Raw genomic sequence first — 16,135 nt, forward strand, 5'->3', positions numbered from 1 at the left:
TTGTTTGGACTCTGCTGTCTTCTTATGCATGTATGTAGGTGTGCGTGTGTGCATCTGTCAGTGTGTGTGTCCTCGAATCTGAGAAAGGTTGAGATCAGTATGATTACTCATACTCAATATAATTTAATATGAGAAAGAAAAACATGCAACAAACTTCATGTGTTTGATTATAGGGACACTGAGCCAAAAAAACTACTTCTGTGACTTTGTGATGTCACAACAGCCCAGTCTCCGCCTTCAGCCAGGCCCCAAGCTCATAACTGAATACCGTACACATTTATCTTTTAATTGAAAACAAAACTATGAAACCTTTTAAAATTCTCATGAGCAAACAGCATGAGTCACTCCGGTGTCTGAGTACTGACCATTACAATGTAACATTTCAGCTATTTCTATATACAGGAGACCAATAAAATGTCACTGTTGAAGCTCTGGTCGTTGAGGAGCTGCTGTTATTGTGTTCTAACACAATTCAGCTCAAAATGTTCAACTCGATGCCTAAAAAGTTGAATGTGATGTGTTCATTAGTGAGCTGTAGAGCTGCTGCTACCTTTGGCTAACTGACTTTGTGCTAAGCTGCTGCCTCCAGCTACATATTTAGCAAACACATGAGAATGTTGTTGGGCTCATCTAATTCTTGGCAAGGAGGCACAGCAGAGTGGGGGGAAAAAAACAACAACAAACTCTTGCCTTCCAGCACCTCTAAAGCTCACTAATAAACATGTTGTGTCTCATTTGTTTAATCCATAACAAAAACCAGAGTAATAGAAGACAGTTTGTGGTTTTAATGGGGGTGGAGGGGCGACTAATTCTTGGAAGGATGCAGCTACTTCCTGGAATTTTGTCATCATTGTGAGGCAGCCAGGCAAACTCCACAGCCAAGACATAAGTACTTATTATGAACTATAGCATGTTATATTATATTAAATTATACGAATCCCTAGAAAGCAGCGGTTAGAGCTAAGTGAGTTTCCTTCATTATAGCCTGTAATGAGGCCCGAGTGCGGCGCAGGGCTCCACAGGTGGACTCACACACTCTGCAGTTTGTTTCTGCATCAGAAAATAAAAACAACTCAGATTCCCTCCCCTGTAGCAACCCGCCTGCGTACGCATCACTTTCTCGTCAGCAGCCAAATCACTCCCTAAGTTTTTTTTTTTTTTTTTTTTCAATTTAGCCGTGCTGGAGCTCCGCCAGCGGTGTTCACACTGCAGATTATTTATGCTGCGGAGGAGAGATCAGTCAGCAGCGAGACAACTGGCCCACCTCACAGTCTGCAGGGTGGGCGTCACCTCTTGCCACACGCTTTCTCATTACTACACCGAGCCAGACCTGGAATAAAAAGTTGTTTTTCTCATCAGCTCCTCCAGTTTTTCAGCTCAGCTTTGTAGCTGAAAAAAATCACTGAATGTCTTCTGGGGAGGAGATAGCAGCAACTGTGGCTCATATCTTGGAATTTTTCCCATTAAATTCACTATACATTTATTTTTTTCCCCCCCGAAAATGACTTATGTGTATATGCAAGCGTGGACTATAGCTTCTTTCCCTTAGTGTGGAACAGAAGCTAAGTGTGTGTGAGTCCGATAGGCCTAATTCATCTCCTCAAGCCACAGACCAACAGATTATTATTATTTTTTAACTTGCATCGTTATGTATGAGTCTTTCAGTTTCTGCTCACAAACACAAACGCATGGTGCATTCAGGTCCAAATAGGGAGATCGGGAAAAGTGCGTGTCTGGCAGTGGTGGTGATAAACACGGTGCAGCTGTTGGCCACCACTGGATCAGATGTCCTTCCATCAGCGGTGGCGATTGGACCGACAAGAGAGGCGGTTCCCGTTAACACGACTCACACTCCTCTCTGCGGTCTCAGACAACAGGTGCGAGGCCGGAGGCAGCGGTTTAGCCGGCGGTGACTGACAGCCTGGTTCTGTGGAAAGTGACTCCGCTTTTCAAGTAATGAAGAGCAGGAAACAGCGACCACGCTTCAATTACAAGTCAGAACAAGGACTGCAGAGTTTCCAGTTGGTGGTCGAACGAACAGGGGCGTGCTGAGCTGGTGACTTTGCTCCCTTTCATCTGAGGCTGTTTCAACACTGAGGCCCCCCCCACCACCACCACCACCACCACCACTCTTGTCTGTGCAGACTTTGAACTGTGTGGCTGAAGTTCTCAGAGCCTCTGCAACAAAAAAAAAAAGAAAAGGAAATGAGTCACACAGGGCTGCGGACAGCGAGGTGTGAAAGCAGCACAAGCACAAGTGTTACCTTTCTACCAGCACTTTAGAGGAACGAGAGGCTGAAGAGCTGCTCGCTGAGGCTCTTCACACCGACCATGATGGTAATATTAATGTCATTAGCGCTGACTTCATGGTCGCTGCATGAGCCTCTGCACAGATGCTGCGAAAGCCAGCGTCTTCTTTCGGATTTCAGGAGAGACAGGCATAGTCCAACTTTTTGGCAAATTTGCCAGTTGCTATAATCCCTATAGTCGTAGGAGTAGGTTCGTTATTTCTTTAATTATCAACAACTCCAAAACGCTCATGCACATTGGCCACGCTATGAAGTAATCATCTATAATTATGTAACATTACGACACATGAAGCAAATACTCAGAACTACTTGCGCCTTTGAAATCACTCCATGTTTGGAATGTAGTTCCGGCTATGCATTTGCCTCGAAAACAACTCTGTCCCGTAATGTTACATTATTATTTCATAGCGTGGTGAATGTGCAGGTCACAACTTGTCCATGAGAAAAATGTCAAAAATGTTGAACTATCCCTTTAACACAAATGTAGAGATATTGAAAGGCCTGTGAAATTGAAAAAAATCTGATCTCAAAGTAAAGACAAAAAGATCTAAAATTCTGAAAGCGAGGAAATAAGATTTGCAACTCCAAAATGATAAGACCCGAATCTGAAATAAATATCAGGATATCTATGAAGGTGAAAAATGAAAATAATTAATTCGAACAAAATTCCTGTCAAAAAACTTTTTTGTCAAAAGCTTTTTTTTTCAGTTGAATTCATTGGTATTTTTCAAAGGTCAATATCAAAACTTGAACTTTCCGCTTCAAATTTTAGTTTTCAGTTACAAAACTATGGAGCCTTTCCAACTTCCAACTAAATAAGAGGTAGCTTTATTTCAAAGTTTTACTGGCCATATGATGAGGTGTAATGTAGATTAGTCAAAGCAGTGTAATGACGACTGTACCCAGGGACGACAAACTGAGAAGACAATACAGCAATACAATATAATTTGATATTATTCCACATTTGATATAATCAATTCTTGCTCAGACCAAGCATGTCTGATATAAGATGTTTCACTTTTTGTCTTCAATGGAGAGAGGGGCCTGGCGCTGTGCAGAAAAACATCTCTGATAAGACGGAGTGCGTTTAAACAAAAGCAGGATTTAAGAGACTTGTCACAGTGCTTTGCTGTGGAACACACACACATGCTCAGACACACACACACACACACACACACACTACATGCATCCACAGCCTTTGCCGCAATCTCTATTTCATGCCAGCGGCACAAAGGTCCACAATCAGCGCAGCGTTCAGCCTGCCTCAGAGTCAATAAAGTCTTGTCTGAATTGGTTCTCATATCAAACGGCAGAGGCGGTATGCTAATATTATCCCTCAGACAGACTCCTTGTTCCAGTGTTTGACTCGGGCTTAGTATTTTTTCGCCGTGCCAGAAACGAGCTGCCACTTTGATGACACATTAAAATATTCTGACATGAGAGCAGAGAAATCCAACTCCCCGCTGAGAGCTGCCACTCGCAGTAAAGACAAATGCATTGTTGAAGGTGACTGTGGGGAATGTTAATGAGAGACGTGCTCTTTTAGCTCTCCTCCATTATGCATCTGCAGGACTTCGCTTTGAAGGTCTGATAACAATGGAAAACTTTATTGATCGGGTCAGAGAAGGAGAGAAAAGTGGAGGGAAAGCCTCAAATAGAAGCTCCACACATTACTGATGTTTCCTTTGTCATGCAGTAACTTTTACATCAGAAAATAGCGAGTGGTGGTGTAAAAGGTGCACTCATGTTCTTTATCACATCTTTTATCTGACATTTTAAATCAATGTCCAAGTCCTGATTGGAAAACTGCCTTGTTATGTTTGTCACAGTCAGAGAAACATTAGAGTTTTTGGTCTGGAAGGTTCAATATTTTACATCTCTGTGAAGTGTTGATCCCTAAGAGAATAATTGGGCTTTTAAAAGCCCCCCCCCCCAAAAAAAAACATCTAAGTGTAGTTTCCATCTCCTCTCTTGAGCTGAAGCAAGAACAGGTTGGAGACCCAATCAGCAGAGAGTATCAGACTCTCTCCTGATTGGCTGATCCAATAATTGTATGACAGGGTTCAGGTAAACACTCAGAAAAACCAAATACTGCAAGGTTTGAATGGTGGGTCCAAGTGGGCAGTGGCAGCTGCTTTGTTGTGACATCACAAAGTTACAAAGATCCTAATGGCTCATTTTAAAGAGGACTTATGCAGGATTTTTAGTTTTACTATGCTACATTTTTCTCTTAATTGAACAGCTTTGGAGTAATTGTGGTGGTTAAATAAACAACTGATAAATGTAGCTTGTTACAGGGAGAATGGAGGCTCTCTGCCTTACACCTAACATCTCTTGGCTTGGCTTCACCGCGACACAAAAGCACCCCATTACCCATAATCTCTTCTTTATCACACATAAGCCTACACAAATATACACATCATAACGCGTATATGATATATAATGTTAGTTGAAACGAATGGTTTCGTTGAAAACAAATGCACGTGGCCAGGAGGAGGGTTAGCAAAATAGCGGAAAAGCGACCGGACTCGCATAGTTCCCCTTTAAGGCTCAGTGTCTACCTGAATACAGACTGTGTGCATTCCTCTGTAGACCGAGGCTTTGATAGCCTCACAGTATTAATACAGAGACCTGCTTTATGATCAAAAAAGACATGGAAATCTCACTGTATACAATATGACACCTTTAATACTGCCAACAAAAACAAGTGCTCTGAATTAATTTTACATTATAATAAAAGACAATGCAAGCACTTAGCACTTGCACTTAGTTAAGAAACATTTGCTGCTCCAGCTGAATAGAATGACAGAATAAAAAAAAGATGTCGTGTCACAGACTCTCAAATCTACTTAGAGCTATTTAATATTTCATAGAATTTGCTGTACGTCAAGTTTCAGGTAAGATAAAGTCTCACACGTCCATATTCAGGTTCATGTCCTCCCTCCTGTCACTCAAAGACACCTGGCTGTGTGATTTTAGGGGTTCCAGATGGATTTAGAGAGCTTTGCTGCCAAAGTATTGAAAATTGAGGACCCGACTCTCACGCTGCAACTATTGCTACAGCTACAAGCCATTCAATCGGAATATGAAATGAAATAACCCAGAATACGGTGCACAGCCATAATGCTGCTACTACTGCTGCTGCTGCTGCCAAAAAACATCCTCCAACTCACTTTGCCAACTTCACACTCTTCCTCTTCTGAGGCTTTTTTTTTTTATTTAGCTGCGTGCGCTTTCATAATCCAGAGCAGAGCACAGGGATGACATGACATGAGCTGGGTGACATGTCTTTGCTTGCATCTGTTACTTTTTTCCTGTTTGTATTGTAGCTCTGTGATTCAGCTGACAATCTCACCTGCCCCAGGAGACTGCATGAGACCGGCACAGTGTGTCTGGCAGTGAACCCGCAGTGTTGTCAAATAACACCCCCCCTTTAGCTCATTCAACATGCGGCCCTCCACCTGAGTCCTCCCACTCCTCTCCTCCATTAACCCGTCCTCTCTCTCCTTCCAGCTTGACCCCCCCTCTCTGCTCCATCCGCCACCTCACTGTGCTTCAGAGTAAACAGGGTAATAGTGATCCTCAGAATAAACATTAAAAAAGCATTTTCATTTCCACCTCATCATTTTCATCCTTTTTTTTGCCTTGTTCTAAAAATGTGAAATTGAAGTTGTTACATTTTGAACAATTTTGTTGTTGCTTTTTAACTACCATTTTAAATTGAGCTGTCAGACAGGTTTGACTCTCTCATTTTGCCTCTATTACACTACAGTATAGCTTACAGGAGCCTGTTTATTCTATATGATCAGTGCCACTGGCTGATGACCGGATTGATCAGCTTTAAACTGAGAATGAACGGACTCATGAAAGCAGTAACCTTTATGTTCACCCTTGACTAAGTGCTACCAAATGATCTGCCTCTGCGCTTGGTGTGTAATGATGATGATGATGATGATACTGTCATTAGCCTCAGGCTTTGTCCTTTGAAAATGAGTTCCTGATTGGCTCCTGTTGATGCAGGGACAGACTTTGAAGAGTGGACACATGTTGCTCAGGAAAAAACTAAGCTCAGGACAATGATAGATGTTTATGTGCCAGGGAGCGTCAGAGCCCCGTTGTTTACCACCTGTCTGTTCACCAACCTGCCAACCTCCATCTAACAGGTTTACAATTGAGGTAGGCTATGTTTTTCAGGTGAGGAGAAATGGGAACCCTTTTTTTGTATCATCTCCTCATTGAAAGGTAACTAGAGCACATGGTCAAAGGTGAAACTGCCTGAACTGAACTGTTGGTGCAGCAGCAGAAAATACACAGACAAAAATATGATGAAGATGAAATGATTTCCAAAAGGCATAGGCTAAAGTTTCAGATGACACATTCCCATTACATTAAAAATAATAATAATAAGTAATACTCTGATAAATATCAGTTGTATTTATTTAGTTTTTTCCTCTCCTGGTAATAATATGATAAACTGCCATAAACTGAATAATATTCAGTTGTCCCATAGCCTATGGTTAAAATCATTTAAATAGCTTGACATATAAGATATTAACAATGTATAAATAAATTTAATTAAAATATGTACATTTTAAAATTATATTTAATAGTTTTAAAAATGTTAAAATAAAAAAACCCAAAAAAAGTAATTGGGCTACCATTACGGGTGTGAGTTCATGACCTTAGTGTTTACACTTCCGGTAGACCTGTGTGTGAGGAAAGAAGGAGCAGAGGCTAGACTGTGTGTGTGTGTCGTCTCTGTGCCGTGTTTTATTCCTGACGGACTGAACTGTTGTCGGATGTCATGCTATGAGTGTGTGTTAAACTCTCCAGCGCAGTTGAGTGTTTCTTGTGTTTTATTGGAGACGAAGAAAGTTCAGTCAGTCGAGTTAGCTAGTCGGAGCTAGCTGGTGCTAGGCTAACTGCACAGTCGTCGTCACCGTCGGGAGGAGACGTGGAGGAGAACGCTCGCAGCACGGACGAGGATTGCCGTTCGTCGCGGAGGAGTGTCGCCGACGAGGGAGCTGCCGCGACGGTGGAGGGGTTCGGTATCTGCAGCCTGGTCCCGCTGGTTTCTCCAACACACAGAGGTAGGCTACCCGCAGTCCTTCCCATCATGAGCTCCAACCATAGACGAAAAAAAAGAAGGCTCCAACTAAAGCGCGCCAAAACAAAAAGTTTGAATGTTTGTTTGTTTCTTTTTTCTTTTCTTTTTTTTGCATAATTATGTGCCATACATTTCCAAAACATTGAGTCAACATAATTCACAGGTCAGAGTTTTTCCCGCCAGTCTCTAAATGAGTATCATACAGTGAGAATCAAACATTACACAGTTATTATTGTAGAGATGTTTCTTAAACTTGTGAAATACAGAAGAAAGGTAAAGCAGAAGTAAGTGGTCCGGTCGTTTTCGCTAATGCTGCGTTCCAGGCAGGCTTTTGAAATCGTAAATTACAGATTCAAGTCACAACTTACGACTTTGTAGCGTTCCAGGCAACCCACTCGTGTTTTTCCGACCTGTTTTACTGGTGAAAGACACTATAACGGCCACTCGTAACTTCCGACCGGTGAACTCGTACCAGATCGAACTGGTACCACTTCACGGTCGGAAAAATACGATTTTCCTTGAACGCACCATAACAGTCCTCGTCCCTACGTCGCCACATTCACGGCGTCCCTTGGCTGCACACACAGCCCTGCATGCCGTTCTCTCTCCTCATTGGATAAAAACTGTAGGATACGATAAATGTTTTCTCCTCGGCTCAGAGCAGAGCAGAGTGACTGACAGACCCGTGTTTCAGTCCAAACACTCTATGTAAGTGATTGCTGTCGGAAGATATAACTATTTAAGACTTATATTAACACAAATATATCACTTACTTCTGCTTTAAAGCTTAATCTTATACAGTTGAAGGTGGGTTTCCTGCACGAGCCGATTTATTTTCATCTCTTTCATGTTCAAAATGATAGTAAAGGCCCTTTGAACATGAAAAAGAGGTTTGGGCACCCTGCATAGTTAGTACCTAGGACAGGGCTATTCAATTGGCGGCCCGCGGGCCACATCCGGCCCCGAACCAATGTCCGAGTGGCCCGGCTCGTGGTGACCCCCCCCCCCCAAAAAAAAGACACAGAGGGAAACACGTTTTGCGAGAACTCCAAATCCCTACTGTCGTTCAGACAGTGAATGCACCACTCGACGCAGCCTAGCAACCAGGGCTGGGTATCATGGCCAATTTCCTAAATCGATTCGATTTCGATTCTTAAGGTTTTAAATCGATTAATCATGATTCGATTCGATTCGATTCGATTCGAATCGATTCGAATCGATTCAATCTGCTCTTAAATAATGAAAATGGCTCAACTGTGTTGCAAAATACACATGACTTTATTTTTTCTCTTCAGGTTTAAAGTGCAGACTTGAATTAAATTTGACAGTTCATATTAACTGTAAACAAAACTGTCAAGTTTCAATAGTGCAAGTGACAGTACTTGAACAACAAATTGCATAAAGGCATTGTTTAAGTGCAAAATAATATTAACAAAACTAAAAGTACAATTAACCTCTCTCAAGTCAAGTCCTGTTACTTTGTAAATTTGACAGTTCACACTTGTTAACTGTAAACAAAACTGTCTTACTGTAAATCTCTAAAGTGCAATTGAAAGTGTACTGCAAATTGCAGCAAATTGCATTGTTTAAGTGAAAAAATAATTTCAACAAAACTAAAAGACAGTTAACTTAAACTGTCTCACTTAGAGACTGAGAGATTCTTGTTGAGAAAAATGAGCTCATTGACGTGTTCTGGGGTGATGCAGCTCCTTTTGGCAGTGACAATATCACCCGCAGTGGAAAACACCCTCTCCGACGCAACACTGGTCCCTGGGACTGAGAGGTAGTGCTTTGCCAGGCGAGCCAACAGTGGATACTCTTTTTCTTTTGCCCTCCACCAGGTCAGAGGGCTTTCATTCAGCCCAGCAGGTTGTTCTGCCCTGTATCTTCTGATTTCATCTTCAGCCCTCTTTGCTGGAGTTTTCTGTCCATCTCCCTTTACTGGTGGCGAGTAGACTGCCCCAAGGAGGGACTCCAAGGTGCTGGATTTCTTGGGCTTCTTGGGCAAAGTCGCTTCCCCCATCTCCTCAGTTCCTTCATCAGCATCATTACCATCAGTATCTTGCTGTTGAATAAGACAGAAAAAAGAAAAATACAGAAATAAATAAATAGATTTAAAATCATTTATGAACTCTTTTAAATTACGGTATATAATATTCCTAAAATCCAATAGAGAATATTTTAATTGATTGAAACTCATTTATGAACTCTTTTAAATTATATAATGTTCCATAATCCAATAGAGAATCTTTTAATTGATTGAAAATAATGTATTTATTTATTCATTTTAAATACTTACATCAGGTGCAGCAGTGGCAGCCTCAGCCTGCAGTTTGGAGAAGGTATCATCTTGCTCTTCAGCAGACAGGGATGGTAGGGCCTTAAAGCGAGGGTCCAGCGCTGTCGCTGCATACAATGTCTCCTTCTTTGCATCATATCTTTAAGACATTTCACAAATTATTTTTTTCATCACAGTATGAGGATAAACATGGCATTGATACAATATACAATCTCACACACACAAACAAAAAGGATGATAAATTATTAACTGCTACAAGATCAGTAAAATGAGAAGAAAATGTACATGTAAATACAAAACTTTGCTTTTGTAATGTTTTGATTTGGCCTACCACTGACTATTGCATACACACATACACACACACAAACACAGAGAGAGAGAGAGAGAGAAAAAGAGAGAGAGAGCTTAGCATACCTTGTCCTCAAGTTGTTCTTTACAGCAGCCTTTAAGTCCCTCACCACGGTGGAATCTTCCTGGCTGGGGGTCAAGGCTTCCTGCAGCAGGGCGAGAAGTGGTGCGATGACGGACAGTGTTGGTTGCTTGTCCTCTGACATTGCCAGTGTAGCTTCTTTCATTGGTTTCAAGGTCCGCACCAAATCTTCGGCAATCGTTACATCTTCTTCTGTTAACGTGCACAGATCGTTTTCATTCCTACGCACGTCTTGTGAAAGGAGAGTTGCAGAGATAGCTGGCTGTTGTTCTAAAAAGCGCTCCAGCATCTCCAGTGCGCTATTCCACCTAGTCACGACGTCTAGTGTTAGCTTATGCGCTGGCAGTTGAAGCAGCTTCTGTTTTTCTTTTAGTATGTGGTTTGCCGTCGTACTCCGGTGAAAGAACGTTGCTATACGCCTCACTCGAGCAAGCAGACGTGACACGGCTGGGATTTTTAGACCTGCTTGTGATGCTAAGTTCAGTGTGTGCGCGAAGCACCCGATGTGCATCAGCTGCATTATGTCCACCGCACGCACCATATTTGCAGCGTTGTCCGTCACGACTGCTGGGTCTTTGCTGGTCAGCCCCCACTCCTGTATGGCCCTCGTCAACATATCAGCTAAATTAACAGCGGTGTGGCTTGTGAGAACCTCGGTGGTCTGTAGCACATGAGACATGAGGCACCACTCCGTGTCAATGTAGTGAGATGTCACCGTTAGGTAGGACTGCGTTGACAGTGATGTCCAGGTGTCACACGTGATAGCGACTCTTTCTGCTGACTGCATTTTCATTCGTATGTCGTCTTTCACACATGTATACATCATGGGGATAACAGTTTCAGTCAGATGTTTACGTTGCACCATAACGTAGTGTGGTTCGAGCACCTGAAGCAGCCGCCTGAAGCCTTCATTTTCCACTACCGAGTACGGGCGTAAATCTTTGCAAACAAACGTTGCGATGGCCTCTGTTATCTTTACGGCCCGCGGAGACTCGGGTGGTAATGTTAAGGTCCCTCAGCTTCTTTTGTTTTGCCCCGGACGGCTTGTTGTCGGAAGCTAACGTACTTAGCGTAGTGTGGTACCTCGTCAAGTGGCTTCTGAGGTTTGTAGTATTTCTACAATAACTGAGCTCCGCTTGGCATATTTTGCATACAACCTTGGTTTTATCCAGCTCGTTGTCCTTTGTTGGTTTAAATGTGAAATGATTCCAGACGTCAGACTTCAGATGGGACGGCTTGCTGAGCGGTGTTTTACCTGCCTCAGCCATTTTGTGTATGCGCGCTTGAACGTCAACCTGACGTAACTGCGCTCAGTGCGCTGCGGCTTCATCACGCACGAGACTACTGGGGGAGGAAAATCAATCTCATGTGTGCACCATGGATGTATTATATCGTGCACCAGCATACTTTGTATTGTATTGTATTCATATGAACCTGTATGTGAAGTTTGAAAAAAAAAAAAAAAATCGATCTCACGCCCTGTGAATCGATACTACAAAATTTAAATGAAATCGATCCAAAATCGATTAAATCGATTTTTTTACCCAGCCCTACTAGCAACACACAACCCACCCACCCACCCAGTCAGTGCGTTGTTTTGAAAGTTACCGGTAGAACCGAGGCTCGGTCGGTCAGCTGCTCTCCAGAGACGCTGTGTCGGGCCACAGCCGCTCGTCACGGAGCGGGAGGCTTCGCCGTGGCAGACGTCCGGACGGCCGAGGCTGACGCCTGGGATCAGGGCTGTAAACTAACTTTTTGGCTCACCTGCCAAGGGGACCGGTAGATGAAAAAATCTACCGGCCAAGTAAATTTTTTACCGGCCAAATAATAAATTGCCTCTTTTTGTTGCATATACATCTGTTTCAGTACTTTTCATTGAGATAACAGTATTATATAGCAGTATATGCTTAGAAAAGACTCAGAGGCCAAAGTATTATTTAAAAATACATTTTAATATTATTAATTGAATTTCATTCATTTCATCTCAAACATTGCAAATTGAAAACTTTAACAGTGCAAAACTGCGACAAAGGAAACACTCATTAATTACTCATCAGAACTACAGATGGGACCAATCCGATCCAGTATGCATCTCTAATCAGAACTCCTCATCACTGTCTTCAGCAGACACCCTCTCAGACACCCTCTTTGCACCACCATCCATATAGTCAGGCCGTCTGCTTCTAACTGAGCTCTCGTGCCACAGCATCATAGCTGTACTCGGATCAAAGTCTTTTATGTCTGGGGAGCAGAGTTGAATGATCAGAAGATCTGACAGAGTGTCAGACAGAAGGCTGGACCTCCAATCACTTTTCACCATCTTCATGGTGCTAAAACCCCTTTCACAGTCCGCAGTGGAGGCAGGAAGGGACAGGACCAGGTCGATGACAGCCAGCAGGTCAGGGCAGGAGTGCTGATGGCTCCTGTTCACAGTGGCCCAGGACACGTGTGGGTGTGACAGGAACTGTGGCTCTTGGTACATGAAGGACTTCAAGACAGTCCACTGGTCCATCACGTTCTCAGCATGGATGCCACAGGTCTCCAGGACAGGCCTGAAGTGGTTCACCAGTGTCTCCACTTCAGTGTCACCAAAATCTAGAAGAGTTGTACACATAGGTCTACATTACAACAAGCATAATGCATGTTTTATTTCTCAAAATTAAAATATAATCTTCATGACCCTGAACTTAAGTGCTCTGCTGTAGTACTTAATTTAAAAACACCTGCTGCTGCATCTCCTGTGCTTAGTGGCACACAGCACACCTACACTGACATCCTGGAACCTGTCGGTCATACTCTCGACTAGCCTGTCAAGCAGTTTAACCCGTGAGGCGACGAGGGTCTGGCTGTCACTGCTTGTCAGTGAAATTCCCTCATAGCTGTTGTTGTTGTCCCTCATAGCTTTTGTCACTGCGGCCTGCATGGGCCCTTCTCTGGTGGAAAAAAAAGGCTAATTTTTACTATCCTATCAGAATAAACCTTTACAACACATTCACACATTCTACCCCTCTCTTGTTGGAATCATTGTTATTAATAAAGTTCAGAGTCAGTTATTTCCTATTACTTCTTAAATGACCATACCTGGTTTTATACTTTTTGAGGACTGCCTGTGTTGCGCTCAAGCAGCTGTGAGCCTCGGCGATGGTGATGGTAGACCTCTGGAGCGAGACGGACAGGCTGCTCAGGTGTGTCAGTGTGTCATGAAGGAATCCACAGAAGCGGATGAAGACAGCCTCCCTGGCAGTGGAGTAGTACTTTCTGGCTTTGGCCTGTTGGACTCCTCTGACATTTGCAGCATCACAAGACTGAATCTGAAACACATCAAGAACAAACACATACAATAAAATTACTAGCTTTTCAAAAACACTTATCAGAACACCGACAGGCACTGTCACAGTCACACATTCCTTTGATATATTAATAATGCCACTACCTGCTCCAGATGTTGGACAATCCCCTGAAAGCCCCGCAGGAAGTGGTCCAGGGCGCGTAGGAGGTGTCCTACCCATCGGGTCCCACCGATCCTTGTAGGCACCAGTGGTTTGTGCCCGAGAGCCTGGAAGCTGTTGACCAGGTTAGCTCTGTTCAGTGGACTGGCATGGTAAAAAGTGTAGAGCCCACTGAGGAATTCTTCTACTCGCTGGAACATGGCATGGGACTTGATAGCATCCATGAAAGCCAGTTCTTGCCGGTGAGCCATGCAGTGGATACCAATGATATAAGCCCGGTCCCCCTTCAGCCGGCTGACCACACCGCTCTTTGCTCCCACCATCACAGCAGCGCCGTCTGTTGCCAGGGCGACCAACTTGCTCTCCCATTCTTCGCACACACGCACCATGATCTCTCTGATGGTGCTGGTTATGTGTGCTGCATCTGCCTTCTCGACTGACTTGATCCCAACAAACCTGCTCTCTATCTTGCCCATGTGACTCCACCTCACATATACCAGCTCCTCCTCTTTCACCGAACTGTCAGTGGAGCCGTCGGACATGATAGACAGGAATCTAGTCTTTTTCAGCATCTGCCTGATTTCATCTCTCTCCGCCTCGGCGATGTATTGGGTGAACTCTTTTGCCTGTGTTTTGTTCCGGTAGGTTGCACCCAAGGCAATGCCTTTCTGTTCATCCAAGCTGCAAAATCAAATCAAAAATCATGCCAAACATTAACACTAATCCAATAATATTAATAACACAGATACAGTAATGTTCCAATACATCTAGTTTTGCTATTGCTATTCAGACCTACAAACTCTGGAGAAGTGGAAAAGGTGACAACACCATGCAAAACTAAAACCCTCTTCATTCACTTCTACTACCCTGGTTGACATAAAAAAGGTGAACAGTTTACAGGTGTGTTAAATTTGTCTTCACCACCAATGAGGACAACTAGCCCTGCTCACTTCAGAGGTAACGTTAACGTTGTATCTGAGGTCAAACGGGGCTAACGTTATCAAACAATTGTATAAAAAAAAAAGAAAGAAAGAAAGAAAGAAAAAAAAAGCCATAACATTGTGGGGCTAATACATTTTTATAGAGCTAGCTAGGTAACGTTAGCTAATTTAGCAAGCCTTGGCCTTAGCTTAACATTAATGTAAACAATATGATGAGGGTACCGGGAATCAGAATCATTTCATTGACAAATAACATTTTTCACTTACTCGCAAATCCACTCGTAGTCCGTGAACGGTCTCCCCTTCTTCGCAAGGGCATGAGCTGTCCTAAACATGGCCCTCAGTTTGGCTCTCGTCTCCTCCGATAAACATGTCAAGGCAGCAACAGCGGGTTGAGAAAAGAGTGGCTCGGACTGAGCTCGAGCCACTGATTTACAGACACCGTGACACCGGCTTCCCTCGTGCTCCCGGATGGTCTCCACTTTCATCGTTTTGTTGCCCACCACAAATGAATTTCCGCGCTGTTTTTCTTTGGCGTGTGTCCGGCAGACGGAGCAAAACATGACACCCGTCGAGTCGTCGTACTGAAGCCATTCCCTGTCAGTCTTCCACTTCTCACTGAACTTTCTCACTTTTGCTTTTTTCGTCGACGTTTCGCCTTCTTTGTCACCTATCTCCTCTGTATTTTTCCTCTTTGGTTCGGTCACACCGGGGATATGCCGCCACATTGCTGCGCTCGAGTCTCACTCACTGCGCCGCCAAAGTTTTAAAGAGCGGTAACGCGCACGCTACGTTGCTTCGGGGGAACTATTTTCTACAGCGGTGACGTCGGGGGAGAGACTTCAGTGTGACACACAACAAATCAATTTATTGCAAGAGCACGACCATTCGGGACAAACATTTACCCGCCCCAGTGGCGTGTATCCCTCCAAAATTAAGTCGCCAGGGGAATATTTTAGTCGCATTTGGCGAGTGGCGACCGTTAGTTTACAGCCCTGCCTGGGATCCACTGGCGTTCGTTTCGTCCGCCGCGACGCGGCTGCCTGTTCATTTCTATGGGACGCGTCGAACCGTTAATGACGCGCCCGCAAAGCATTCTGGGTACGCGGCACGTCCGTTCGAGTAGTTGCGGCGCGTCCAAAAGTTGACCGGAGCTCAACTTTATGCAAATGAATGCGTCCGACGCAGGGTCACTGTCCAATGGGGAGCGAGATAGAGAACAGCTCGGGGGGGCGGGGGTCTGTTTGTCCACTGTCCGTTAACTCGCCGGTCTGTGTTCCCGCCTACCGAAGCGTCCGTTTTTTCAGAGGCGTCGCGTCCGGCAAGAAATCGTATTGACGCCAGTGGATCCCTACGGTGAGGCTGAGGCGGCCCTCCGTGGTCCTGTGGTGCGCAGCGCTACAGGTCAGCGAGAGACAAGTCCCCGTCCGTCCGGGGCTGACGGTCCGACGGACCTCACTCCCCACCGGGCCGCTGTGACACGACACGGTGTTTCTGGAGAGCAGCTGACCGACCCTCAGCCCTCCCATCAGCCAACAATAAACCGTGGTGGCTGGTTAATACTCCACCAGTCTCTCCACTCCTTTCAGTCACACATGAG

General features: G+C 44.1%; 2 protein-coding genes across 2 annotated transcripts; both read right to left on the reverse strand.

Annotated features, from left to right (window-relative positions):
* Positions 1–9,055: 9,055 nt before the first annotated feature.
* LOC146966817 (E3 SUMO-protein ligase ZBED1-like) lies at positions 9,056–10,968 on the reverse strand. Its single transcript, XM_085764005.1, has 3 exons — positions 10,130–10,968; positions 9,716–9,854; positions 9,056–9,481 (listed from the first exon to the last, which is right to left on the reverse strand). Exons 1-3 carry the CDS (start codon positions 10,966–10,968, stop codon positions 9,056–9,058), a joined length of 1,404 nt encoding a protein of 467 aa, XP_085620131.1.
* A 1,275-nt stretch (positions 10,969–12,243) lies between these two features.
* Positions 12,244–15,023, reverse strand: LOC146966818 (zinc finger protein 862-like). The gene is made up of 5 exons (XM_085764006.1): positions 14,803–15,023; positions 13,579–14,275; positions 13,227–13,456; positions 12,909–13,078; positions 12,244–12,740 (listed from the first exon to the last, which is right to left on the reverse strand). Exons 1-5 carry the CDS (start codon positions 15,021–15,023, stop codon positions 12,244–12,246), a joined length of 1,815 nt encoding a protein of 604 aa, XP_085620132.1.
* Between the last annotated feature and the right edge of the window lie 1,112 nt (positions 15,024–16,135).

The sequence above is a fragment of the Trachurus japonicus genome, chromosome 20 (assembly GCF_045865225.1).
Source record: "Trachurus japonicus isolate A0001 chromosome 20, Traja_1.0".
Taxonomy (NCBI): Eukaryota; Metazoa; Chordata; class Actinopteri; order Carangiformes; family Carangidae; genus Trachurus; species Trachurus japonicus.

Coding starts and splice junctions, on each gene's coding strand:
- LOC146966817 (XM_085764005.1), bottom strand. CDS start 10,968: ATGTATACATGTGTGAAAGACGACATACGAATGAAAATGCAGTCAGCA. Junction 9,855..10,129: donor AAGAACAACTTGAGGACAAG/GTATGCTAAGCT, acceptor AATGTCTTAAAG/ATATGATGCAAAGAAGGAGA. Junction 9,482..9,715: donor CTGCCACTGCTGCACCTGAT/GTAAGTATTTAA, acceptor CTTATTCAACAG/CAAGATACTGATGGTAATGA.
- LOC146966818 (XM_085764006.1), bottom strand. CDS start 15,023: ATGAAAGTGGAGACCATCCGGGAGCACGAGGGAAGCCGGTGTCACGGT. Junction 14,276..14,802: donor GACTACGAGTGGATTTGCGA/GTAAGTGAAAAA, acceptor TTGATTTTGCAG/CTTGGATGAACAGAAAGGCA. Junction 13,079..13,226: donor CTCAAAAAGTATAAAACCAG/GTATGGTCATTT, acceptor TTTTTCCACCAG/AGAAGGGCCCATGCAGGCCG.